Source organism: Hyla sarda, chromosome 6 (assembly GCF_029499605.1).
Source record: "Hyla sarda isolate aHylSar1 chromosome 6, aHylSar1.hap1, whole genome shotgun sequence".
Classification (NCBI taxonomy): domain Eukaryota; kingdom Metazoa; phylum Chordata; class Amphibia; order Anura; family Hylidae; genus Hyla; species Hyla sarda.
Genome location: NC_079194.1, coordinates 91,278,487 through 91,305,583, shown reverse-complemented (window position 1 = coordinate 91,305,583; position 27,097 = coordinate 91,278,487). Strand labels below are relative to the sequence as shown.

Genomic DNA, 27,097 nt, shown 5'->3' with positions numbered 1-27,097 from the left:
CCCCAGCGGCGGGGCCCCCACGATCAGACATCTTATCCCCTATCCTTTGGATAGGGGATAAGATGTCTAGGGGTGGAGTACCCCTTTAATCCTTTCAGTACTTATCAGCTGCTGTATGCTCCACAGGAGGTTATTTTCTTTTTGAATTTCCTTTCTGTCTGACCACAGTGCTCTCTGCTAATACCTCTGTCCATTTTAGGAACTGTCCAGAGTAGGAGCAATTCCCCATAGCAAACCTCTCCTGCACTGAACAGTTCCTGAAATGAACAGAGGTGTCAGCAGAGAGCACTGTGGTCAGACAGAAAGGAAACTCAAAAAGAAAAGAACTTCCTCCAGAACATATAGCAGCTGATAGGTAAAGGAAGGATTAAGATTTGTAAATAGAAGTAATTTACAGATCTGTTTAACTTTCTGGCACCAGTTGATTAAAAAAATATATATATTATTTTCTACCGGAGTATGACTTTAAAATGTCAATGTACCCTGTACAGCAAGGTTTTTCCAAACAGTGTGCCTTTGACTGTCCGGGCATGCTGGGAGTTGTAGTTTTGCAGCAGCAAAAATAAAATATAGAATAGACCACAGCGCCACTTCTTTTGCAAAATGATTTTGAACACCAAATAGAAATCACATTTCACATGAAGTCGCAAATTGTGAACTACAAGCGAAAAGTTATAATTTGCCTTGTGACCATTTAATACATTTGGTGCACATACACATTGGCACCACACAAAATAAAGGTGGACAGAAATCATTAAATTACACCAACAATGATACCCCCTCCCCCTTCATAATTCTCTAAATATACGCCATGGGAACATACTCTTATAGGGGAGATTTATAAGGAACACACAATTGCACTATTTACTGGTTTCCTTGCTACGTCCATCGCGCATGCTCAGATAACCCTATTAAATCATTGCAGGTGATGTAAAGTATTGTCCAATCTGTGAAAAACACCATGCGCATGCGCGAGTTTACGCTATTAGCGTACGCTATGCTAATTGTGTAATGTCGCGCATGCGCAGTAGTTCTAGCGTAGGATCGTGCCTGCGCAGTGCGTTACGTGCTTGTTATCAGCGTAGGTGTAGTTTATTGGATCACCCGTGGATTTTTCATATTTCACATGCACACTGCACTGTGGGTTAATTGCAGTTTTTACTTCTGTGTTAATATATGCACACTGCACTGTGGGTTAATTGAAGTTTTTACTTCTGTGTTAATATATGCACACTGCAATGTGGGTTAATTGAAGTTTTTACTTCTGTGGGTTATATTTTCCAATCTGTGAAAAACGCCATAAAGTTTTTTACAATCTGTGGAAAAGGACATACGCATGCGCGATTAGCGTAGTGTACGTTAGGTCTACGCAAATAGCGTAGACTCGCCCATGCGTATGGCGTTTTTCACAGATTGGAAAATACTTTACATCACAGGTACCTAAATAACGCATGCGCATCAGAGACACGAAGTAGGATTTGTTGGGCTGGAACCTTTAACGTTGGAAGAGGCGTGGTTGGGCGTCGATAGCTCCGCCCCCAGGCGTCTCCTTCCAGTTCACTCATACGTCTCTTGGTAACGGGCGCCTTTCCCCTAAGCCACGCCCACATCAGGTCCGTCCGTGTCATGTGGCCAAAACCGCGCCCCTCCCTTCCCCCACTTCCGGTGCAGTTCGGGATGTGGCGTTCGTGACGTCATTTGGACCGCGTTGGAAGCGCTGCCGGGGCTGAGCGTGACGTGGCAGAGAGACGAGTATCCGCCGGGCACCAGAGCAAGAGCAGCACAGCGGCCGCCGAGCACCGACCATGGGCCTCACCATCTCCTCGCTCTTCTCCCGGCTGTTCGGCAAGAAACAGATGCGAATCTTGATGGGTGAGTGGGCCCGGCCTGTGACATCCGGGGTGGGCGGCGGGGACTGGAGGGTCCTCAGTGGTCCCCCAGAGGAGCCGGAGACATCTGTTATACAGCGGGGATACCTAACCTGTGTTATCCTACAACTCCCAGCATAGAAGGACACTTAGACTGTCTAGGCATGCTGGGAGTTGTAGTCCTGCAACAGCCATGACACTGGTATCTGATGTGACTGGGCTGATCTCTAGGTTTGGTCCTGTGGGCACCTATGGTTCTGTTTATTGGCAGTGCCCCCCCTGTGTTAACCACTCACCCCAGGGTGGGGGTTCAGGCCCTGGAACAGGTCCCTGGGGGGGCGGGGGTTAGAAAATGGGGGTATCCGGGCCCTTGATCAGATCTGTCAGGTGGGTGGAGGTGGGGTATATGGGGAGTCTGGGCCCTTGATCAGATCACTTTCAGGTGGGTGGTTGGGAATATGGAGGGGTCCGGGCTCTTGATCGGATCTGTCAGGTGGGCAGTTGGCTATATGGAGGGGGTCCGGGCCCTTGATCAGATCTGTCAGGTGTGCAGTTGGGTATATGGAGGGGGTCCGGGCCCTTGATCGGATCTGTCAGGTGGGTGGAGGTTGGGTATATGGGGAGTCTGGGCCCTTGATCGGATCTGTCAGGTGGGCAGTTGGGTATATGGAGGGGGTCCGGGCCCTTGATCGGATCTGTCAGGTGGGCAGTTGGGTATATGGAGGGGGTCCGGGCCCTTGATCGGATCTGTCAGGTGGGTGGAGGTTGGGTATATGGGGAGTCTGGGCCCTTGATCGGATCTGTCAGGTGGGCAGTTGGCTATATGGAGGGGGTCCGGGCCCTTGATCAGATCGCTGTCAGGTGGGCAGTTGGGTATATGGGGAGTCTGGGCCCTTGATCAGATCTGTCAGGTGGGCAGTTGGCTATATGGAGGGGGTCCGGGCCCTTGATCGGCTCTGTCAGGTGGGCAGTTGGGTATATGGAGGGGGTCCGGGCCCTTTTGTGTGGTCGGTCACAGGTGGGTGGTTGAACAGTATATAAAGGGGGTCCGGGCCCTTGATCGGATCTGTCAGGTGGGCAGTTGGGTATATGGAGGGGTCCGGGCCCTTTTGTGTGGTCGGTCACAGGTGGGTGGTTGAACAGTATATGAAGGGGGTACAGGCATTTAGTCAGGTGCGGGAGGTTGAAGGTATCTTTTTTTTCCCCCTGAATATTAGTTAATTGGACTATTCTATAAGATAACATTAAAGATGTCTCATTATAAACAGCTGCCTGTCCACATTCTCTACCCTCCCTCCATTCATCCTCTATGTGCACTCAGCAGTGATTGGAATGGATGGACGGAGCGGTGCTCATTCGTGGCATCAGGGTCCCTCATAATAGATGGTGTTCTCAGCAGTCAGGCTGCCTCCCATCAGCTAGGCCTGTAAATAGGGGGTACTGGTCCCCATACCCTCAATAGCTAAAACAGTGGTCTCCAACCTGCAGACCTCCAGATGTTGCAAAACTACAGCTCCCAGCATGCCCGGACAGCCGTTGGCTGTCCGGTCATGCTGGGAGCTGTAGTTTTGCAACATCTGGAGTTCCGCAGGTTGAAGACCACTGATCTAAAATGTATTTTGATGGGGGGGGGGGGGGGGGGTCTGTCATGTTGGATCTCAGCTAGTCAGTCCTTTCGGCTGCATCTCACTCCATTGGGATCACATGAATGTTCAGTCATTTCTATGGGGACATCAGGAGACATAGATGTTGGTTGAATAAATGTTGGACCAACTGCTGTAGAAGTTCTATGGCAGTGTTTCCCAACCAATGTGACTCCAGCTGTTGCAAACTACAATGCCCAGCATGCCTGAACATAGCTTTATAAAAGGACGATATACAGCAAAAGTAGTATGTGCATCTAGTGCGGTGTTCAATGCGAAGCTCCAAATCCCTGCCTGCTGTAGGCTCTGGACATGGTAGGGGTTGTAGTTGTACAGGTGGAGGTAATGTTCTCTAAATTCACTTATTACTTCTCCATTTGAACAATCCCTTTTTTGTTAGGTTCTCCCAATATATCTGTGACAGGTTTTCCCACTGTTGGGTAATCCATGTGTGGGAGAACGCCGCTACAAGTGTTTTATTCTCTACAGCGCCTCTACAGGTGCCACGATGCATTACACGATTTTCTATGAATGTACGGATAGGCCAGAGACACTTTGTAGCTCTTAATCTGGGTCTATACCAGTGGTCTCCAAAATGGTGGACCTCCAGATGTTGCAAATTTGTAGTTTTGTAACTACTGGGGCTTCACAGTTTGGAAACTGAGGGTCTATACCAGTGTTTTTCAAAGTGTGCCTCCAGCTGTTGCAAAACTACAACTTCTAGCATGGCTGGAAAGCCTTTGTTTAGACCAGTGTTTCTCATCCCTCCAGCTGTTGCAAAACTACAACTCCAAGCACGCCGGACAGTTGGAGGCCCCCTGCCTCCAACTGTCCGGCGTGCTTGGAGTTGTAGTTTTGCAACAGCTGGAGGCACCCTGGTGGGAACAATGGTTTTTATGGATTCATACCAATGCACACTATAATGGCTGTGCAGCCTTTCCCAATTTGTTGCAAAACAACTCCCAGCATGCCCGGACAGCCTTTGGCTGTCCAGGCATGCTGGGAGTTTGTTTTGCAACAGCTGGAGGCACCCTGGTTGGGAAACACTGGTTCAGATTTTTTCATACCAATTTACACTGTAATGGCTCTGCAGCCTTGTCCAATTTGTTGCAAAACTAAAACTCCCAGCATGCCCGGACAGCCTTTGGCTGTCCGGGCATGTTGGGAGTTGTAGTTTTGAAACAGCTGGAGGCACCCTGTTTAGGAAAACCCTGAACTATATGTATGTATACTAGTACGTCCACATGTTCTACCTATTGACCGGCTCTAGTATATAATTTGCTTGCTGGAAGTTTTAGTTTTGCAACAGCTGGAGGCACCCTGGTTGGGAAACGCTGGTTTAGATGTTTTCATACCAATGCACACTGTAATGGCTCTGCAGCCTTGCCCAACTTGTTGCACAACTACTACTCCCAGCATGCCCTGACAGCCTTTGGCTTTCTGGGCATGCTATGAGTCGTAGTGTTGCAACAGCTGGAGGCTCCCTGTTTACAAAAACCCTGGTCTATACGTATGGATACTAGTACTTCCACATATTCTACCTATTGACCAGCTCTAGTATATCATTTGCTTGCATGGGATGTTGGGCTCTGTTCACACTCCATGCTTTACTACTGTTTTATTGTTAACAGAACTGATTTCTTTGCATTATACTACATCCCGCCATCCCCGCTAGCCAGGTATTTGGCAGTGTTCTGATGTATATGTTTTAGGTGCACGCAGGATATCTTCAGGAACAAGGGAGGGGGACTCTAGGATCTTGTAATCCTGGCTGTCACCATGGGATCCTCCGCCTCCTGACAGATCCCCACCTTCTATTATTTGGGGAGGTGACACATCATACATGGGCCCTTGGTGTGACAGTCTATGGGATTGTCCAGGACCTGCAGCTCTTAGGTGTTTCCTGGTTGTCTCCTTGACGTTATGTAATCATCTTATCTTCCTGTTCCGGGACTCCTTAGTGATGTGGAAGGTGGACTTGTGTATGACTTCTGTGCATCTATATATTGTTTCCTTCCATATATGGGCATAACGGATTACGTTTACATATTACTTTTATATATTACAAATGTTTTGGTTAAGGAAATAGATGAAGTCATTTAGCGTCATATCTAAAATCTGTGCAAGTTTGTCACATATGTCCTCATAGACATCCGGTCGTATTAGGTAGTATAATATTATGGGTAGGTCACCTGCCTAGTAACCGGTTCATTTTCACTAGATCTGTAATATTTTTAGGGGTTCAGTCGATTGTACCAGGGGGGCATTGGTTATGTGCTTTGGGGCAACTGTATAAACCTTTTCTGTAGCATAGTCCTGAAATCGGGGTCCGGTGTCCCCTGTTTGAATGGAGCAGTGGTCAGTCGTGTGCACTACCGCTTTAAAGTGTACCTGTCATCAACAAACACTTTTTATATAATACCATTATATGTGTATTTGTAATATACAGTGGTAACAAATATAAATGTTTTTTGTCCCTTCAGCTATTGCCTGTCTCTCTATGAGGAGTCCAAATATAGGAAGTGAGGGTAGGACAAGCGGGGGGGCTCTGTGCGCTGGGGACAAGGGGGGGCTCTGCGCTGGGGACAAGCGGGGGGGGCTCTGCGCTGGGGACAAGCGGGGGGGGGGCTCTGCGCTGGGGACAAGCGGGGGGGGGCTCTGTGCGCTGGGGACAAGCGGGGGGGGCTCTGTGCGCTGGGGACAAGCGGGGGGGGGCTCTGTGCGCTGGGGACAAGCGGGGGGGGCTCTGTGCGCTGGGGACAAGCGGGGGGGGGCTCTGTGCGCTGGGGACAAGCGGGGGGGGGGCTCTGTGCGCTGGGGACAAGCGGGGGGGGGGGCTCTGTGCGCTGGGGACAAGCGGGGGGGGGGGGCTCTGTGCGCCGGGGACAAGCGGGGGGGGGGGGGGGCTCTGTGCGCCGGGGACAAGCGGGGGGGGGGGGGGGGGGGCTCTGTGTGCCGGGGACAAGCGGGGGGGGGGGGGGGCTCTGTGTGCCGGGGACAAGCGGGGGGGGGGGGGGGGCTCTGTGCGCCGGGGACAAGCGGGGGGGGGGGGGGGCTCTGTGCGCCGGGGACAAGCGGGGGGGGGGGCTCTGTGCGCCGGGGACAAGCGGGGGGGGGGGCTCTGTGCGCCGGGGACAAGCGGGGGGGGGGGCTCTGTGCGCCGGGGACAAGCGGGGGGGGGGGGGGCTCTGTGCGCCGGGGACAAGCGGGGGGGGGGGGGCTCTGTGCGCCGGGGACAAGCGGGGGGGGGGGGGCTCTGTGCGCCGGGGACAAGCGGGGGGGGGGGGGCTCTGTGCGCCGGGGACAAGCGGGGGGGGGGGGGGCTCTGTGCGCCGGGGACAAGCGGGGGGGGGGGGGGGCTCTGTGCGCCGGGGACAAGCGGGGGGGGGGGGGGGGCTCTGTGCGCCGGGGACAAGCGGGGGGGGGGGGGGGCTCTGTGCGCCGGGGACAAGCGGGGGGGGGGGCTCTGTGCGCCGGGGACAAGCGGGGGGGGGGGGGGGGGGCTCTGTGCGCCGGGGACAAGCGGGGGGGGGGGCTCTGTGCGCCGGGGACAAGCGGGGGGGGCCTCTGTGCGCCGGGGACAAGCGGGGGGGGGGGGGCTCTGTGCGCTGGGGGGGCGGGCTCTGTGCGCTGGGGGCAGGCGGGGGGGCTCTGTGCGCGGGGGGGGGCTCTGTGCGCTGGGGGCAGCAGTTGTCGGCTTTACCATACAGCTGAGGTGATAGCCTGGTGCAATGGCTGTTTAACCCCTTATGTTTAGTGGGAGCAGCATCTGAGTAGCTAGACATGGGGGCTCCCTCCCTCAACTTTTGGAGAGTAATTCGCTCCTTGGTAAAGTATTGTAATGGAAGCACGGGGCCTAATAAAGCTGCCCAGGTCTGCCATCTTTGTACTCCTATTAAGCTCGAACAAGCAGCATTGCGATTTTTTGTTTCATTTTGGGCTGTTTAGCATAACTGAAGATCTGCAATTGTCATTTTGACCATGTAAATTGGCTGTCGTATGTACTCATTGAATCAGAGAAGTCCGCAGGGTTGGCCGGGTATCCTGTGTATGTGGTCTCCATCTCTCACCTACACAGATGTTGGGGGTGGCTGAGAGCGATCAGATATGTTAGGATGCCCGATCCTTTGTTCGGGTGGGAGATGAGCTGCTGCCAGTCGTCTGCTTGTGGCTTATTTCCCTCTAGCAAAAAGTACAGCAGGGGTTGATGGAGCAGTTAGGTGAAATATTGTGTTCAGTAGAGGCCTCGTGTCTAAAGATCAGATCATGTCCCTCTGCATCTGACCTGAACACTCGGGTAGTATTTGTCGGCCATTCATAGGGTCCTATAAGCCTTCAGTAGCTAAACCTGTTGGTCCACATGTAGATTAAATGGCAGGACTGTGTTTGGCTGTAGATATTCTGTAATTGTATTCAGGGCGGGGTAGAAAAGCAATGCTAGAGAAGAGCTGCTAATCTCGGCCGTCAGGTTTGTCCTCCATTTACATTGTTAGTAGTGACTCTTGTTTGCATCTATTTGGGCAGCTTTAGACCTGCGCTATATGACAATTTCCAGTGCACTCACTGGGGAGCACTTACCAATGGTGTTTAAGTAAATGCCTGGATTTACAATGATTTTCATGGAGAATGATGCCATTGAAGAGTCGTGTATGGTGTAAAGTAGTAGTTGTATCCCTCAGTGTGCGGTGCACGTCTTGTCACACATCAGACATTGCCTTTTTGGCTTATAATGTGTTAAATCTATGCTTTGCCCAAAATCCGTTTGGTCCTAATAATCGTGCTCGGTTAAGATGGTCAGTGTGCCCCATACTGTGGACAGCTTTGCCCTCCTGTTTAGTCGCTGGTATTTGAGGAATGTGAAGGGTCGGTTTTATAGAGAGGTAGGCCCTGCCATGTACGTGTTTCTACCAGCACAGGAGGAACACAACACGCTCTGCTGTGGACATCTTGGACCCTCCTGTGGCTGCATTGTTGTGACGTGGTAACAGAAGACATCGCTGCAGGTGGGACGGTCTTATTGACTCCATCTGGAGAAGTCTGATGCATACATTACACACGTCTGTGAATTTACAGCAGCGTACTGTTAGAAGTGCCTGACCCTTCGTAGGTCAATTTGCACACAAACAACAAAAAGTTTATTTGTGGGGAGAAGTGAGCTGAGGACCTCAGGTGACTACACAGGACGATTGGTGACCACTGCTTTAGGTGATAAAAGCAGATCTCAAACTTCAGCCCTCCGGACGTTGCAATACTACAACTTTCAGCATGCCCTGACAGCCAGTGGCTGCCCGGGCATGCTGAAAGTTGTAGTTTTGCAACGTCCGAACCGGAGGGCTGAAGTTTGGAGACCACTGACCTAGAGCATGCAAAGATTGCTGTATATTTTGATACTCTGAGGTGTTTTACGTACCATATGGGGCTGCACCTAAGCTTCGTTTGTAAAAATCGATTAGTTAGCTGATAATTGGTTCGATTAATCGGATAATAAAAATAAAACTATTAGGGGAACAGGAAAGGGTTAATGGGAGGACAGGAGAAATTGTGGATAGCACCTGAAAGGTTAAGAGTAAGAGTGAAGGAACAAACTAAAGGGTTAACAGGGGAGTAGAGAGAGGAGATGGCACCTGAAGGGTTAACCTATGGGCCAAGCTTCAGGGGGGGGAAGCAGCAGATCACCAACCTTAGTGATGGGCGACCTTCCTGCACCAGGAAGATCTGTCACTGCTTGGAGGATGGAGAACAGCGCTTCTTGCCGGACAGGGGGGCTCCCGCAATGTCAGGACTGTAAACTGATTGTGACTGGGAATGGCGCCGGCTGGAGGTAGGCCGCAGGTGGTGCAGGCCAGCAGCATTTTCGAAAAGGAATAAAGAGGCATCGGGAGGGTAAGGGGAGACGGAGGGGGACATTTATGGGCAGACTGAGGAGCTAAAAGGCAGGAAAAGTAGTAACAATAGAAGGTGTACTATGTTACTGGGCCACATCTCCTAACAACTAGTTAATCGATAATGAAAATTGTCGACAGCGATTGGTATTGGTAGATCAATGAATAAGACATAACTAGTCGATTCTGCCTCTTATGTAGAATATTACAGCCATTGTTTGCCTATCAGATATGTCTTTTAGCTGCACACGTCCCCTCTTTGCGATGGGCCTGGTAGTAGTGATTGTTTGTTCTGTTAAGTGATAATATGAAACCTTATATGTTTGACATTTACTCATTATCCTTATTGTTGAATTTTCATATTTACTCCAACTGAGGGCATGTAATCCACCCTGAGCCCCGCACAACAGATAGAATCGCTAACAGTTTAGTGTGGTCCAGGGAGACCCCTTAGCTAGGAAATCTGTACACATATGTATCCAAATACAGTGGATTAGGTAGACTAGAAGCGTTTTGTGCGGCAAATATTCAGTGATAAACATCTCCTCTTCAGTTTTGTAATACAGACACTTTGAATTTAAAGGGGTACTCCGCTGCTCAGCATTAGAAACAAACTGTCATAGCCCCGCCCCCACATGATATCACACCTGCCCCCTCAATGCAAGTCTATAGGAGGGGGTGTGACAGCTGTCACGCCCCCTCTCATAGAATTGGATTGAGGGGGGGGCGTTCAGTCATGAGGGGGCGGGGCTATGAAGTCACAAGCTCCCGACTTCAGCGTTCTGAACAGTTTGTTCTAAACGCTGAGCAGCGGAATATCCCTTTAAGGACTCTTCTGCACATTGACAATCTCGCTAAAAACGTGTATAGGTAGCTGCAACCAGACAATAGGGACAACAGTAATACTGCCAGACGAGTACTAATGTGAAAAAGGTTGTGTATCCCATACATCCTGCAAACAATGTATAAAGTGGGGGTACACTTTCCTCAAGTCTGGGATTGTCACCAATAAATGGGTGTATATAAAATATATGTAAAAAATGATAGAGATCCAGTGAATTAATTTAAAACAAATATTGAATGTATAAAATATTCATACAATGAAATAAAATAGACCTATAATATTCAGGGTAAAAAAAGTGCTGGTATCCCAGTGTGGCAAATAGTCTGTAGTGCTTATAGATGTATACACGGAGATCGTGCCTTGTATGGTTTATTATAAATAGTCTGTATCGCTTATAGATGTATACACGGAGATCGTGCCTTGTATGGTTGATTATAAATAGTCTGTAGCGCTTATAGATGTATACGCGGAGATCGTGCCTTGTATGGTTGATTATAAATAGTCTGTAGCGCTTATAGATGTATACACGGAGATCGTGCCTTGTATGGTTGATTATAAATAGTCTGTAGTGCTTATAGATGTATACGCGGAGATCGTGCCTTGTATGGTTGATTACAAATAGTCTGTAGTGCTTATAGATGTATACACGGAGATCGTGCCTTGTATGGTTGATTATAAATAGTCTGTAGCGCTTATAGATGTATACACGGAGATCGGGCCTTGTATGGTTTATTATAAATAGTCTGTAGCGCTTATAGATGTATACACGGAGATCGTGCCTTGTATGGTTGATTATAAATAGTCTGTAGCGCTTATAGATGTATACATGGAGATCGTGCCTTGTATGGTTGATTATAAATAGTCTGTAGCGCTTATAGATGTATACGCGGAGATCGTGCCTTGTATGGTTGATTATAGTCTGTAGTGCTTATAGATGTATACACGGAGATCGGGCCTTGTATGGTTGATTATAAATAGTCTGTAGCGCTTATAGATGTATACGCGGAGATCGTGCCTTGTATGGTTGATTATAAATAGTCTGTAGTGCTTATAGATGTATACACGGAGATCGGGCCTTGTATGGTTGATTACAAATAGTCTGTAGCGCTTATAGATGTATACACGGAGATCGTGCCTTGTATGGTTGATTATAAATAGTCTGTAGTGCTTATAGATGTATACATGGAGATCGGGCCTTGTATGGTTGATTATAAATAGTCTGTAGCGCTTATAGATGTATACGCGGAGATCGTGCCTTGTATGGTTGATTACAAATAGTCTGTAGTGCTTATAGATGTATACACGGAGATCGGGCCTTGTATGGTTGATTATAAATAGTCTGTAGCGCTTATAGATGTATACACGGAGATCGCGCTTTGTATGGTTGATTACAAATAGTCTGTAGCGCTTATAGATGTATACACGGAGATCGTGCCTTGTATGGTTGATTATAAATAGTCTGTAGTGCTTATAGATGTATACGCGGAGATCGTGCCTTGTATGGTTGATTATAAATAGTCTGTAGCGCTTATAGATGTATGCACGGAGATCGTGCCTTGTATGGTTGATTATAAATAGTCTGTAGCGCTTATAGATGTATGCACGGAGATCGTGCCTTGTATGGTTGATTATAAATAGTCTGTAGCGCTTATAGATGTATACACGGAGATCGGGCCTTGTATGGTTGATTATAAATAGTCTGTAGCGCTTATAGATGTATACGCGGAGATCGTGCCTTGTATGGTTGATTATAAATAGTCTGTAGTGCTTATAGATGTATACACGGAGATCGGGCCTTGTATGGTTGATTACAAATAGTCTGTAGCGCTTATAGATGTATACACGGAGATCGTGCCTTGTATGGTTGATTATAAATAGTCTGTAGTGCTTATAGATGTATACATGGAGATCGGGCCTTGTATGGTTGATTATAAATAGTCTGTAGCGCTTATAGATGTATACGCGGAGATCGTGCCTTGTATGGTTGATTACAAATAGTCTGTAGTGCTTATAGATGTATACACGGAGATCGGGCCTTGTATGGTTGATTATAAATAGTCTGTAGCGCTTATAGATGTATACACGGAGATCGCGCTTTGTATGGTTGATTACAAATAGTCTGTAGCGCTTATAGATGTATACACGGAGATCGTGCCTTGTATGGTTGATTATAAATAGTCTGTAGTGCTTATAGATGTATACGCGGAGATCGTGCCTTGTATGGTTGATTATAAATAGTCTGTAGTGCTTATAGATGTATACACGGAGATCGTGCCTTGTATGGTTGATTACAAATAGTCTGTAGCGCTTATAGATGTATACGCGGAGATCGTGCCTTGTATGGTTGATTACAAATAGTCTGTAGCGCTTATAGATGTATACGCGGAGATCGTGCCTTGTATGGTTGATTACAAATAGTCTGTAGCGCTTATAGATGTATACACGTAGATCGTGCCTTGTATGGTTTATTATAAATAGTCTGTAGCGCTTATAGATGTATACGCGGAGATCGGGCCTTGTATGGTTGATTATAGTCTGTAGTGCTTATAGATGTATACGCGGAGATCGTGCCTTGTATGGTTGATTATAAATAGTCTGTAGCGCTTATAGATGTATACACGGAGATCGTGCCTTGTATGGTTGATTACCCCACAAGCACTATTATTGTAATAAATTGTTTTAAATTAATTCACAGGATCTACATAATTTTTGACATATATTTCAAATACACTCATTTATTGGTGACAATCAAGCCCAGACTTGAGGAAAGTGTACCCCCACTTTATACATTGACAATCTCATCCACCCACCGGACCTGAAGTAGACGAAAGAGAGAATTGTACTGGAGATTGACAGCTCTGTTCATAGACGAATTGGGGTTTTAGTCGGCTTTACCAGCAATAAACTGATCACATCTAGTCCCCAATATCAGTCGAAAAAATGAGTTTCTCACTTCGGCTCCAGCACCGCCACAGGGCAAATGATGGCATTATTACACAATGGGTATTGAAGTCAGTGCTTTCTGTATAATGCAGACACCTGTTGGGTCTTCCAAAATGAGTCTTTGTAAGAGAAATGGGACAATTCACATTACTCCTCCTGGTATTTGAGTCAGTATTACATATATTTGCATTTTAATAAATTACATTTTAATCCACAACGCTGAAGGAAAAATAAGGCTTTAGAATGTTGCAAAAGCAATATTGGCCAAATGTCAGTGTCTGCACCCATACACAATAGGTGAATGTCAGCAAGATCGACAATCTGATGTAAAAATCCAACTTCATTGACATGTAAAAATCGTGCATGTTGGATTTGAATCCTCCCTGCCCCCTAAAAAAAAAAAAAAAAAAAAAAAAATTCTGACCTGATAAACCACCACCAAAGTTGATGTTGGTTTGCGGTTTAAGGCCAACTTACTGGGGTTCTCTGGACAAAACGTTCTGTTTAATATCTGGTCAAGGAGGGGTTACGTAAAATAACCCAAACCTTCCTCACGTGCCGCAGCCGGTATAATAATGCTGAGGCAGCGCACCGATGTGTCAACCGATTGGTTGAACTGGCATATGTCACGTCCCCAAACCCGGAAGGGGGGAGCTGAGCTCTGTAGTAACAGGAGCAAGAAAGGTAACATTTTTTTCTTCTTTTTGAATAATATATACTAATCCCTTTCAAGACCAGAGTTTAAACTGAAAGTTTTTATAGGTCAAAGGTTTTGATCGATCAGGGTCTGTGCTGAGACCCACAATTATCATTAGAATGAGTGGTGAGAAATGTGCTGGTGGCTCACAGCGATCTCCGTACAACTTCAGATAGCCCCATAGACTTATAATGGGGTTGACTAAAGCAGCTGGACGGAATTCGCTGCAAGTCCTGGCGCTTCTGCCCACTTGTTCTACCGATCAATGGACACCTCAGCGCTGAAACCCAGACCAATCAAAACTCTTGACATGTCTCCGGGTACATTCAGATTTGCAGATTTTGCTGCCACCTATTGAGTTCAGTGGGGTCTCCTGCCAAAACTCCACCGCTGCTAAACCCACAGAGAAAAACCTGCAAAAATCCGCCCATGTCAGTGGAACTGAGCTGCAATACCACACGACGAGAGGACCGGTGTGGTGTGTGTCTTCATCATGAGTAACCCCTTTTAAGGTCTTTTATGTATAGAACAAGCCTAGGACATGCTTTCTTTTCATGGTTGTACTCTACAGGAGCAGAAATGTATTGTAGATGTTAATATATATAGAGTGGGATTTATTTTGATGCTTCTTTGCTCTGTCATTTGCACGTACTACATTTATATTTGTGTAAACAACATGGCTTCTGGTAAAGTGTATCAGACAATAGGGGAGATCATCGTCATAGAGGGAACCTGTCCAGCTTGTTCTGCGCAATACCTGGATGTGGGTTCCTATACTAGGCTCCGCTCTGTCCTCAGCGTTTCCTTCTCCAGTTTACTTAATTGGTGTACACTTTATTATTAATATAACTAGATGTGTTGGCTTCTTCTATAGCAGTAGGTTTACACCTGACATGTATATCACATTCATCGTGTATATATCCTTCTTTTCAGTTGGTCTTGATGCTGCCGGTAAAACAACAATCCTGTACAAGCTGAAGTTGGGAGAGATTGTCACAACCATCCCCACCATTGGTGAGTACATCTCAGCGCTACAATATCTTTACTTATTGCTTGCATGATAGTGAAAGCAAATAGATGTAGCTTTACGCCATAATTATTATATTTTTTTCATTTTGTGGTGCATGTTATGGTAAACCGGTTGGTCGACAAGAGGCCTGTACTTCCTACTGATGTCATACTGACTCTGAGGGCAGAGATGCAGATTCTTGCGCAAATGTGACTTGTAAAAAAGTGCTATCAAATTCCCAAGCAATGAAGCTTATAGTGCTGGGCAATATGACCAAAAATGAGTATCACGGTATTTTTCTAAAGTATCACTGTATTTCACGGTATTTATTTTATTTTTTTACATTGAGACTTGCATTGAGGTGGCGTAGCGAAACTAAATGGGCTTTTGGAACTAAATGATCTGAACACTGGGGCAGTGGAGTACCCTTTTAAATAGATGTAAAAAAACAACCCTACAGCCTCTAGCTGTTGCAAAACTACAACTCCTAGCATGTTGGACTATATAGTAGTGTATAGTATAGGTCAGTATTTCCCAACTAGGGGTGCCTCCAGCTGTTGCAAAACTACTACTCCCAGCATGCCCGGACAGCCGTTGGCTGTCCGGGCATGCTGGGAGTTGTAGTTTTGCAACAGCTGGAGGGCCTACTGTAGGTATAGTATATTATACAGACCCCTGTCCATCCCAGAACCCTGACTCGCCTTCCCAGTTGTTGCAGGGACCGTCTGGGGAGGGTGAGCAGGGCCATCCATCCTTCCTGTAGTGTCCGGCGGCATTCCGGGTGGAGGGTGAACCGGTCCCGGCTGTCCTTCTTCTCCGGGGGTCCTCTTCTCCACTCTGGGCAGGCTCCGGCCTAGTAACGCTGCATAGACGCCGCAGCGCAGCGACGCACCTGACGTTAGACGTAGCGGCGTCTATGCAGCGTACTAGGCCGGAGCCTGCCCGGAGTGGAGAAGAGGACCCCCGGAGGACAGCCCGGAACGGTTCACCCTCCACCCGGAATGCCGCCGGACACTACAGGATGGATGGATGGCCCGGACCACCCCCATTACGGGTAAGTTTAAATTTTTTTTATTGACTCGGAGGGTGGGGGAGGGGCCCGACCGGTATAGCGGTATGGGCAAAAATCCATACCGTGGGAGAAAAAAAACGGTATCCGGTTCATACCGGTATACCGCCCAGCACTAGAAGCTTATTTACTAAGGCTTTTCTGAGTAGATTTTGTAAGGTTTTTCTGTTAGAATTTCCAGCAAAAAACACCACTAACTCTGCACTTTACTCAGAAAACACTACAAAGGGGCATGGCCATCAGATAAAGGGGCATGTCTCTTTATGTTGGACACTATGTAGTAGTTAGGAATACAAAATCACCCACTAAATCATATAGGGGCTCAGCTAAGGGGAGTGTGAACAAGATTGACTACATACTGTAGTAACAACCAGCAGACTTCTAGTGCAATAATATAGGCTGTGACACCTAACCAACAAAAGACAATGTCTGCCTACACGACTATATAAGGCTATGTTCACACTGCCTGCTGTCTCCAGAGTCTGATGCCAGTTATCTTAGGATCGAGAAAATCCGGAGAAAAAAATAGTGCGTGCACAGTCGCTTTCTCCAGCTTTTCTCTCCAAAAATAACGGCTGCTATTGAATATAATGGAGGCCTTTGGGACCAGTTATTTGCTGGTATGGTCCGGCAAAATTACGGACGGCAAAATGCAAAAAAAAAGTTTGACGGCCGAATTTGCTGGAGCATACCAGCAGTATGAAAGGGGCCGAAGTATATTCTGTAAAATAAAATATAATTGGACAGTAAGTATTTGACATTCATGTATTGAAATCGGGAAAATAGGTATAAAGGGGAGATTGATCAAAACCTGTCCAGAGGGAAAGTTGCTAAATTGCCCATAGCAACCAATCAGATCACTCTTTAATTTTTGAACAGGCCTCTGAAAAGTGAAATAAGCGATCTGATTGGATGCTATGGGCAACTTTTTCCTCTGGACAGGTTTTGTTAAATCTCCCCCAAAAATTATAAATTTGTCCTAAGTGTTCAAGCAAAAAAAGTTCTTTGACAGTTAATCTCTAAAACAGCAGACCTTGTTCCAGTATGTAGTGTTTAGTAACTTACCAAAAGTGGCCCAAGTAAGGACAGCTGGTGAAGCAGTGACAGGATCACGGGCTGAATGCCAACCCACCAGTTTAAAACTCTCACTTAGTGGGTTAATAGTTCCGGCTATAACAGAAGGTGTCAGATCAGAGTGCATTTCAGCTTGCTGTGTGCCGCAGACCCCCAGAGTGCCCATGCTGACTCCTGTCCTTTACTGATGGTAATTGGACTATGGAGAAATTATAAAAGCTGTCTGATAAATGACATTTTTTTTTTTTTTTCAGTCAGAACTATTTCCATGCGGAATCTCTCACATACATCTCCTCTTCTCCTCCTCCGCATGAAACCTGCATTTCCGCGTGGAATTCACGCGGAAATGCAGGTTGCATGCGGAGGAGGAGAAGGAGGAGTATGTGGGAGATTCCGCTGAAATTGCTGCTAATTCTGAGCGGAAAAAAAACTGTATTTTGGGGTGGAAATCTTCAGCGTGATTTCCGCCCCAATTCCTCAGTGTGAATATACTCTTAGGCCCTGTTCACACTACGGAATTCTCGCGGATGAATTCCGCGATCAGAGCTTCCGCCTGGCGGCCGCCGCCGAAAATACTTCGGTGTTAGGGCCGCGGGGCACTGAGCCGTCACCATTGATGGCTATGCAGTGCTCGCGGAATCCACGGAAAGAATGAACATGTTCGTTCTTTGCGCGGAACACTTTCAGCGGTGGAAATGTCCGCCGCTGAAATTTCCGCAGTGTGAACGGGTCTCGCGGAAACCCGTTCACGCGGGAATTCCGTAGTGTGAACGGAGCATTAGAAGAACTAGAAGGATTAACATTTTTCTTTTTTAATAGAATTAATTTACAAATCTGTTTAACTTTCTGGCGCCAGTTGATTTTAAATTATTTTTCCCAGTGGAATACCCCTTTTTAAGTCAATATGACTGAGCTTCAATACCAGACACAGCCTAGAAATAGGATTTTCCAAAGGCCTGTGACTGCATAAAGGAGTCAAGGACCAAATCGCGTCACTGTGGGCAAGCATATGACAGCATTGTTTACCTCAGTGTTGTAGCTCCACTGGTGCACTGTGGGATGCTCTCCTGCGAGAGGAAAAAAGTGCATTCCTGTAAATCTATGGACATTGCTAATACAAGGGCCAGAGGTTTGCTGTATGTGCGGCCGACACTGCAACATGAAGCTGCTGTAACCACCCCCTGGGGTCTGCACTGAGGGGATGACTGCTCTTAGTGAGTTAAACCCAGTCTTTATGGCCTAGCATATACTGAGCTGCAAAGTGCTGAAAGGAATGACTGGTATATACTTTGATAAGACAGTATGGGCTGACATCACCCACACATTGGATACATAGCCACTCTGTTCCAGGGTATAGGTTTTGGGGTGGGGGCTGATGCCGCGATGATGGAAAATATGGGATTTATTTATTGGCTTAACCATATAAACTTATGACATATAAATGTGTTAACTTCTCTTCCAGGTTTTAATGTGGAAACTGTAGAATACAAAAATATCTGTTTCACCGTCTGGGATGTTGGTGGCCAGGACAAAATCAGACCCCTTTGGAGGCATTATTTCCAGAATACACAGGTAAAGGTGTTTTTTTTTTTTCTGTTTGTGTAAGGGGTGCGGAATCTAAAGGGGTATTCCAGGCAAGAACTTTTTTTTTTATATATATCAACTGGCTCCGGAAAGTTAAACAGATTTGTAAATAACTTCTATTAAAAAAATCTTAATCCTTCCAATAGTTATTAGCTTCTGAAGTTGAGTTGCTGTTTTCTGTCTGCTTTCTGATGACTCGTGTCCCGGGAGCTGTCCAGCTCCTATGGGGATATTCTCCCATCATGCACAGCTCCCGGGACGTGACATCATCATTGAGCAGTTAGACAGAAAACTTCAGAAGCTAATAACTATTGGAAGGATTAAGATTTTTTAATAGAAGTAATTTACAAATCTGTTTAACTTTCTGGAGCCAGTTGATATATAAAAAGAGTTTTTGCCTGGAATACCCCTTTACCTTTCTGCACCCATACCCATGTGAAGGAGTTAGACTACTGTTTCCCAAACGGGGTACCTCCAGCTGTTGCAAAACCACAACTCCCAGCATGCCCAGACAGCCGAAGGCTGTCTGGGCATGCTGGGAGTTGTGGTTTTGCAACAAACTGGGCAAGGCTGCACAGCAGTTACCATGTGCATGGGTATGAATCCATCTTTTGGAACCCCTAGTGATCTGATATTAAAAGCCTATCCTAGGTTATGAATATTATCTTGGGGAAACTCTCTTTTAAAGGGAACAAAGCATTAGATTTTCCCATATATGACGCTTGGCAACGTGTTTTTTATATGGTAAAATCTTTCTCCTCACCGTGCCCAGGGGATGTTTTTACCCCCAGGGATGGTGAGGATATGAAATTATAAAGTCTCCCCCCACCACCATATAAGTAGTCCCCTGGGCGGGGAGCTATACTTGGTCCCATCGCTCCGGCAGTAGTGACTCCGCCTCACCTTGATTGACAGCCCATGTCCTCGCTCTGCTCCATCTGCTTAGTAAATATAGATCTCTTCCATTAGCCTTTCATCCACTGATCTTGTAATTGCTGCCAAATGAAGGGAGCAGAGCTACAATCTGTTCTGTTATCATGGGGTGGTCAGTGACCCAGTCAGTTTTTGGCTGCTAGAGGAAGTTTACTAATTTCTGTAAGAATCCATGCTACTGTAATGTCTAAATATTTCCGCAGCCCTGACACTTCACAGTTGGGAGAGAAGGGTAAAAATGGAAAGAGGACAGCACCTCGTGTAATCCTGATATTACAATAGGTAATAGGTGGACTACTGGATAACAGACTCTCACCTGGAAGAATTAGAAATTCGGCATATCACCCCTAACAGTGGGGTACTCTTAGGATTGCAGGCCGTTGGAGCTTGACCGGGAGCCGTGGCAGTGGTTCCAGTACGAGGATTGCACAGAAAAAGGAAAAAAAACTCCAAGGAGTGGCACTATCCCAAAACGTGAAAAGTGACTGGTATCTTAAATACAACAGTACGTTATTTAAAAAAACACTCAAATGGTTACATCCATGAGCAAAACGCGTTTCGGGTATGAGCCTACCCTTTTTCAATTGCAGATGTGTCACAACTGCAAGTGAAAAAGGGTAGGCTCATACCCGAAACGCGTTTTGCTCATGGATGTAACCATTTGAGTGTTTTTTAAAATAACGTACTGTTGTATTTAAGATACCAATCACTTCATGTTTTGGGATAGCGCCACTCTTTGGAGTTTTTTTCTTTTTCTGTGCGTTTCACTGTTGGGTTTGTAGCTCAGCTTATTTGTTTTTTTATTTTATGCCATTTACACCCAACGCAAACCAGAGCAGAGTGTTTAGATGAATGGGCATCGGCACTTGGCTGAGCATTGTGCCCCTTTGGCTGTGAACAGCTTTTCCTTTCCTTTTGTGCCAGAATTGTACTAATCATATTTTCTGTCTTTTTTTAGGGCCTCATTTTTGTTGTAGACAGTAATGACAGAGAGCGAATTCAGGAAGCCGCTGAGGAGTTACAGAAGATGGTAAGTAAAATGACAAACAGGGTCGGGTGAAATAAAATCATGTAACTTTTTTAAATTATCTGGCTTAGAGATGAGCGAACTTACAGTAAATTCGATTCGTCACGAACTTCTCTGCTCGGCATAAATTAGGTCAGCATTCAGGTGCTCCCGTGGGCTGGAAAAGGTGGATACAGTCCTAGGAGACTCTTTCCTAGGACTGTATCCACCTTTTCCAGCCCACCGGAGCACCGGAAAGCTGAACTAATTTATGCAGCAAAAGTCAGCAACCGCCGAGCTGAGAAGTTCGTGACGAATCGAATTTACTGTAAGTTCGCTCATCTCTAATCTGGCTATAGGTTGTCATTGTGTACTGCAGTTTTCAGCCATGTACAGATGAAGTATATGTAAGCTGTGCGATTCACATGAATTTGCCACGTGACCAAAACCTGCATCATTTAAAGTATCAAAGTAAAAAGCATAGTGATTTCTGTGCAGAACAAACCAAAGTGTGAAAAAAAAATAATTTGTAGAATGTCCGAACAAAAAACATTTGACTAACTGGCTGACGCTAGGACTACTGGGAAATGTGCAAATCCTTGCAGACTCCGCAGAAAGAATAGACCTGACTATTCTTTCAGCGGACGCTGTTGCCGTTTGAACAGTGCAGCAGAACCCCATTCAATTCAGTAAGACCTTGCCGTTGCAGAATATCCGTGCAAAATATTCATGAGGAATTCCGCACAGATATTCTGCTGTGTGAACATACCCTCAAGTCACATGTAGGGCTCAAAAAATAAATATTTTTTTTTTATAATTTATAATTATAATTTTCTTTAGTTTTCTTCTTTGATATTGATCTGTATTTTCCACTCAGTCTCGGTCAGATTCACAGACTGGGTAGGGGTGTTACCATCGTGACATCGTCTGAAGCCATACAGGGAAGAACTTTCTCCCTCACTCCGCTACACACAGCCCAGAACACTTCAGTGTGAGATAAGCTATGATTGGCTAAGGCTGCACTGGTATAAAGCATTGGTACGGCCTCACCTGGAATATGCTGTTCAGTTTTGGTCGCCTGTCCATAAAAGGGACACTGCGGAGTTGGAAAGGGTGCAGAGACGCGCGACTAAACTAATATGGGGCATGGAACATCTTAGCTATGAGGAGCGATTAAAGGAGTTACAATTGTTTAGTCTTGAGAAGAGACGTTTAAGGGGGGATATGATAAACGTATATAAGTATATAAATGGCCCATACAAAAAATATGGAGAAAAACTGTTCCAGGTTAAACCCCCCCAAAGGACGAGGGGGCACTCCCTCCGTCTGGAGAAGAAAAGGTTTAGTCTAAAGGGGCGGCACGCCTTCTTTACCGTGAGGACTGTGAATTTATGGAACGGTCTACCTCAGGAACTGGTCACAGCAGGAACAATTAACAGCTTTAAAACAGGGTTAGATACATTCCTGGAACAAAATAACATTAATGCTTATGCAGAATTATAAAACTACATCCCTTTCCCTTATCCCCTTACATCCTTCCCTTCCATCCCCTGGTTGGACTTGATGGACGTATGTCTTTTTTCAACCATACTAACTATGTAACCCCCTCAGCATTTCCTCATTTTGGACTTCTGCCAGGTCAGCAGGAGTACAAAGTCTATGCAAAAGATGGGGGGGAAAATGTGCTTTGGACAAGCAGGGAGACACCTAGTGGCAGCTTTTTTTTAAACACAAATAAAACATAGAAAACTTCATTTTCTATTAAACAAAGTACATTAAAACGATTATTTATTTACCATAAGGAGTGCAATAGCAAAAAATAGTTTTAATTACAGTGCCAATTTAATTGTCCCACATGTAGTATATAGGAGCTATTGTATCCATAAATAGCTTTGATATGTCTTGGTTGTAATATCACTCCTGAGTACTTTATATATTATTCAAGACGTGGTTCTGCTTTATGATACATCTATCAACATAAAGCATGTTTATAGATCTATGGTAGCGATTCCTATGAGTTTTCTCCCTCTGTCGTTCATTTTCAAGTGTAAAAAACGGTAAGATAAGTAAGGTGCTAACTTGTTGACAGTGCCCCACTGTTTTTAGTCTTAAATGTACTTACAATCTTGTAAGGTAGTGTTTCCCAACCAGGGTGCCTCCAGCTGTTACAAAACTACAACTCCCAGCATGGCTGTCCGGGCATGCTGGTAGTTTTAGTTTTGCAACAGCTGGAGGCACCCTTGTAAGGAGAGTTGTACTTACAGTTCTGGCCGGGGCCGGTTGTATTTTTCTGTGTGAGTGCTGTATGTTGTTGCCAGTGGCTGCACAATGGTACGTAGTGAGTTGCCATTGTGTGGTGATTACGACTAGAGATGAGCGAACTTACAGTAAATTCGTTTTGTCACAAACTTCTCGGCTCGGCAATTGATTACTTATCCTGCATAAATTAGTTCAGCCTTCAGGTGCTCCGGTGAGCTGGAAAAGGTGGATACAGTCCTAGCAGACTCTTTCCTAGGACTGTATCCGACTTTTCCAGCCCACCGGAGCACCTGAAAGCTGAACTAATTTATGCAGGATAAGTCATCAACTGCCGAGCCGAGAAGTTTGTGAAGTTTGTGACAGGCTTTGGCTGTCTGGGCATGCTGGGAGTTGCAGTTCGGCCTTCCTAGTGGTACAGTAAAAATCACTTTACTTTCAGTTTCATTTCTCCACCCCGCCCCCCCCCGTCGATTCCCTACCTGAGCCGGGATCTCCGGTGAATATCTGCGATGATTGCCGGGCCCCACGAGTCTTCTCCTCCAGGTATCGGCCTCCATGTTCTCCACTCCCCCCCCCCCGTTCTGCCTGACATCCAGGGGTGGGCAGAACGGGGGGTTTCCATGGCAACCCACCGTCCTGCTCTGCCATTGGTCAGAATCAGTTCTGACCAATGGCAGGGGATGGGAGGAGATCGCAGCATTGCGACCTCACTTCTACCCTGCAGGATGCTGGGGCCTGTCACTGACAGGTCCGAGCATCCCTATTTTCCGGGTGATCGGGTCACCAGACCCGATCAGCCCGGAATAGGAGAAAATCGCATGTCTGAATTGACATGCGATTTTCTGCGATCGCCGACATGCGGGGGTCCCGGGACCCCCCTAGGCATTTGCACGGTATGCCTGCTGAACAATTTCAGCAGGCATGCCGTTCCGATCTCTGCCCGGCACGCGGCAGGGACCGGAAAACGCCATGACGTCCTGGGACATCATTGGTCCTTAAGGCCCAGGGTGCCATGACGTCCCAGGACGTCATTGGTCCTTAAGTGGTTAAGAAATGTAAGTATTTAGTAAAAATGACACACAGAGGTGACAGGTCTTTAAATGGAGGCGAAGAAGGAAAATTTGACCCTTACAAAGGCGCTGCTAGTTCCAAAGTAATGTGGATGCCAACCAGAGGTATTGAGATAAACACCGGAGTGGTTTATTAGAGCATAAGAGGACAATGAAGTACACATATGACGCGTTTCGGGGGAGCCACCCCCTTCCTCAGATCAGTGATAGACACTGATCTGAGGAAGGGGGTGGCTCCCCCGAAACGCGTCATGTGTACTTGTCCTCTTATGCTCTAATAAACCACTCCGGTATTTTTACCAATACCTCTGGTTGGCATCCACGTTACTTTGGAACTAGCAGCGCCTTTGTAAGGGTCAAATTTTCCTTCTTCGCCTCCACTTCTATCAGGATCGGATCATTCCCTTCCCTGGGACCCAGGCTCAGCAGCGGTTCCAGCCTTTCTGCCACCCACGTTGAGTTATATGCGAATACCTTATTCGCTCAAGGTGAGCAGCCATTACCTAGGGGCAAGTTCTGCTCGTTCACTGGTACTTTGTTCTAATTTGCTATCTCTGTTTAGTGGCAACGCACAAGGCGCCTGTGTCGGTCTCTCTTTTTCTTTTCCAATCTCAAGTCTTTAAATGGGCACTCTTATTAAAACGAATTTTTCCTATTGCACTGCTTATGGTAAATAAAAAAAACTTTCTAATATACTTGGTTTTCTATGTTTTGTTTAAAAAAAAAAAAAAAAAAAAAAAAGCTGCCACTAGGCGTCTCCCTACTTGTCCAGAGCACATTTTCGGCCCATCTCATGCACAGACTTTGGACTCCTGCTGGCCTGGCAGAAATCCAAATACAGGAAATGCAGTCTGGAGTGCTGAGGGGGGTGTATGCAGCCTTAAGCTATCATAGCTCATCTCGCACTGAACTGCCATATGCAGTTGGTAGCAGAGTGAGGGAGGAAGTTCTCCCCTGTATGGCTTCAGATGATGTCACGCCTGCTGGGGAACGCCCCTTCCCAGTCTGAATCTGACTGAGCAGAAAATACAGAGCTATATTAAGGTAGAGAACAAAAATAATAAAAATAAAGGCAGGGGGTGGTTTATCATGATGGGGCAGTGAACTGGGAGGATTATAACATTTATCAAGTTAATGAGAGGTCCTCTTTAAGCAGTATTACTGTAGCATATGGCATTGTCAGGGACTAGTACAAAAAATCCAGCAAGTGCTAGGAAATGTGGGTGTCTTACAGCAACATCCTGCAGTTCTGCTCGGCTATGCGCTTTAAGGCAGCAGATAAAAGAACAGTTGTCTGTGTTTACAGTGTAATATCTCATGCCTGATCTGACTGCATATTTTACATTTATTTCCATGTTTAGCTCCAAGAAGATGAACTGAGGGATGCTGTGTTGCTGGTGTTTGCCAACAAACAAGATTTGCCCAACGCGATGGCCATCAGTGAGATGACAGACAAGCTGACTCTTCAGACTCTCCGCAACAGGATTGTAAGTATCATTAGTGTTCTGCACAGCATCCTTATATAGAGGAGTTTCCCAACCAGGGTGCCTCCAGCTGTTACAAAATTACAACTCCCAGCATGCCCGGGAGGCCAGAGGCTGTCCAGGCATACTTGGAGTTTGTTCGGAGCCGCTGTTGGCATCCTGGTTGGAAAACACTGGTATAAATTTGACAAGTCCTGATTAATTTGTGACTTATCCCTCCTCTCTTTCAGTGGTACGTGCAAGCAACATGTGCAACTCAGGGCACCGGTCTGTATGAAGGACTGGACTGGCTATCAAATGAGCTCTCCAAGCGTTAGGGAGGAGCGGCGTTCAGCAGAGGACACAATGAATAGAAGTGGTCTAGGCGCGTAACATCCAAACTAGTTCTAAAATGGTATAAAGAAATGGAATGGGGGCAGCAAACACTCTAAAGTTTCCAGATTCTTTTGTTGCTGGTTATTTTACTGAGTTTTCATATTGCTTTCAGAGCAATGTGGTTAGACATAAAGCAGAAAATAATAAATTCTCCCTATGTGAAAGTGTTTTCTGGTTTTACTTATCCCTTACATGCCTGGAAATAATTATTGTGATGCTATAGATTTGACTGCTTCCCCCCTCCCCTTGTAATGCCCCCTTCTCCCTCCAGACAAACACAATGTCATTCCCAAGTTGGTTGCAGCTCTCCTATGTAAAGTCGAGCTGTTTTATTGCACACTTTGCAGAATTATTGCTTTACTGATGTTTTTGAAGAACTGTCCCCCCATCTTCTACTCCCACGTGTCATTCCTAAGACTTTCTGCTGAAGTAAAACGTAGCATTCCATATCTATTTATTTTTCATCCATGCCAAAAGATTTTTTTAGTAACTATTTGCCCTTATCAGCCGAAATCAAAACACTATTCAGATCGACACCAATTCTCACTTCTTTTAACCATGTGTTAGCCAAGACTAACTTTGCTTTTGCAATGAGGGTTGGTGACACAGGCCTTTGCTGAAGCAAGATTGCAATAATGCCTTTTGCTGAGAGAGCTTGCAGCAAAGGAGCCCTGGCTTGTTTTATTTCTCAGCAGATTGTCTCAGTTTAGGGTTTTGTTTTTTGTTTGTTTTATGTTGCTTTCGGCTTGACTGTTTTTGCCCATTGTATCATAGTTCTGCTGATGTTTTATTGTTTATTGGTGAACATATCTTCATGATGCAAGATTTTTTTTTTGTTTTGGAATTCCTCAATCTGAACAATTGACGTTTTCTTCATACCCCACTAAAAATTATTCCTAATAAAATAACAAAAAAAAGCTTTTCTTTGTGTGTTTTTTTTTTTTTTTTAGGGCCTTTATTGCTGTCCAAAAACTATTGGTCTATATTCCATGGTTAAAGGGGTATTCCAGGCGAAAACATTTTATCTCCTATCCAAAGGATAGGGGATAAGATGTGTGATCGCGGGGGCCCGCTGCTGAGACCCCCCCCCCTGTGATCTCCCTGCAGCGCCTGCATTCTATGCGGGGACTGCGTCTCTAGAATCGGAAACCTCCAGGTTTCCGGGACAGGGGACATGACGTAACGCCCCTCCATTCACGTCTATGGGAAGGGGCGTGATGGCTGTCACGCCCCCTCCGATAGACATGTATGGAGGGGGCATGGCGTGACGTCACGTCCCCAGTCCCGGAAACCTGGAGGTTTCCGAAACTGGAGATTCAGCACCCGCATAGAATGCGGGTGCTGCAGGGAGATCGCA

The 27,097-nt window shown here is 46.2% G+C and overlaps 1 protein-coding gene across 1 annotated transcript; it reads left to right on the top strand.

Annotated features, from left to right (window-relative positions):
* Positions 1 to 1,657: 1,657 nt before the first annotated feature.
* ARF4 (ADP ribosylation factor 4) lies at positions 1,658 to 26,660 on the top strand. The gene is made up of 6 exons (XM_056524436.1): positions 1,658 to 1,872; positions 14,811 to 14,891; positions 18,492 to 18,601; positions 20,505 to 20,576; positions 25,243 to 25,368; positions 25,596 to 26,660. Exons 1-6 carry the CDS (start codon positions 1,806 to 1,808, stop codon positions 25,680 to 25,682), a joined length of 543 nt encoding a protein of 180 aa, XP_056380411.1. The 5' UTR covers positions 1,658 to 1,805; the 3' UTR covers positions 25,683 to 26,660.
* Positions 26,661 to 27,097: the final 437 nt, after the last annotated feature.

Excerpts from the sequence above, each read along its gene's own strand:
- ARF4 (XM_056524436.1), top strand. The coding sequence starts at position 1,806 with ATGGGCCTCACCATCTCCTCGCTCTTCTCCCGGCTGTTCGGCAAGAAA. Across the intron at positions 14,892-18,491 it reads CACAACCATCCCCACCATTG|GTTTTAATGTGGAAACTGTA; the intron begins GTGAGTACATCT and ends CTTCTCTTCCAG. Across the intron at positions 20,577-25,242 it reads CTGAGGAGTTACAGAAGATG|CTCCAAGAAGATGAACTGAG; the intron begins GTAAGTAAAATG and ends TTCCATGTTTAG.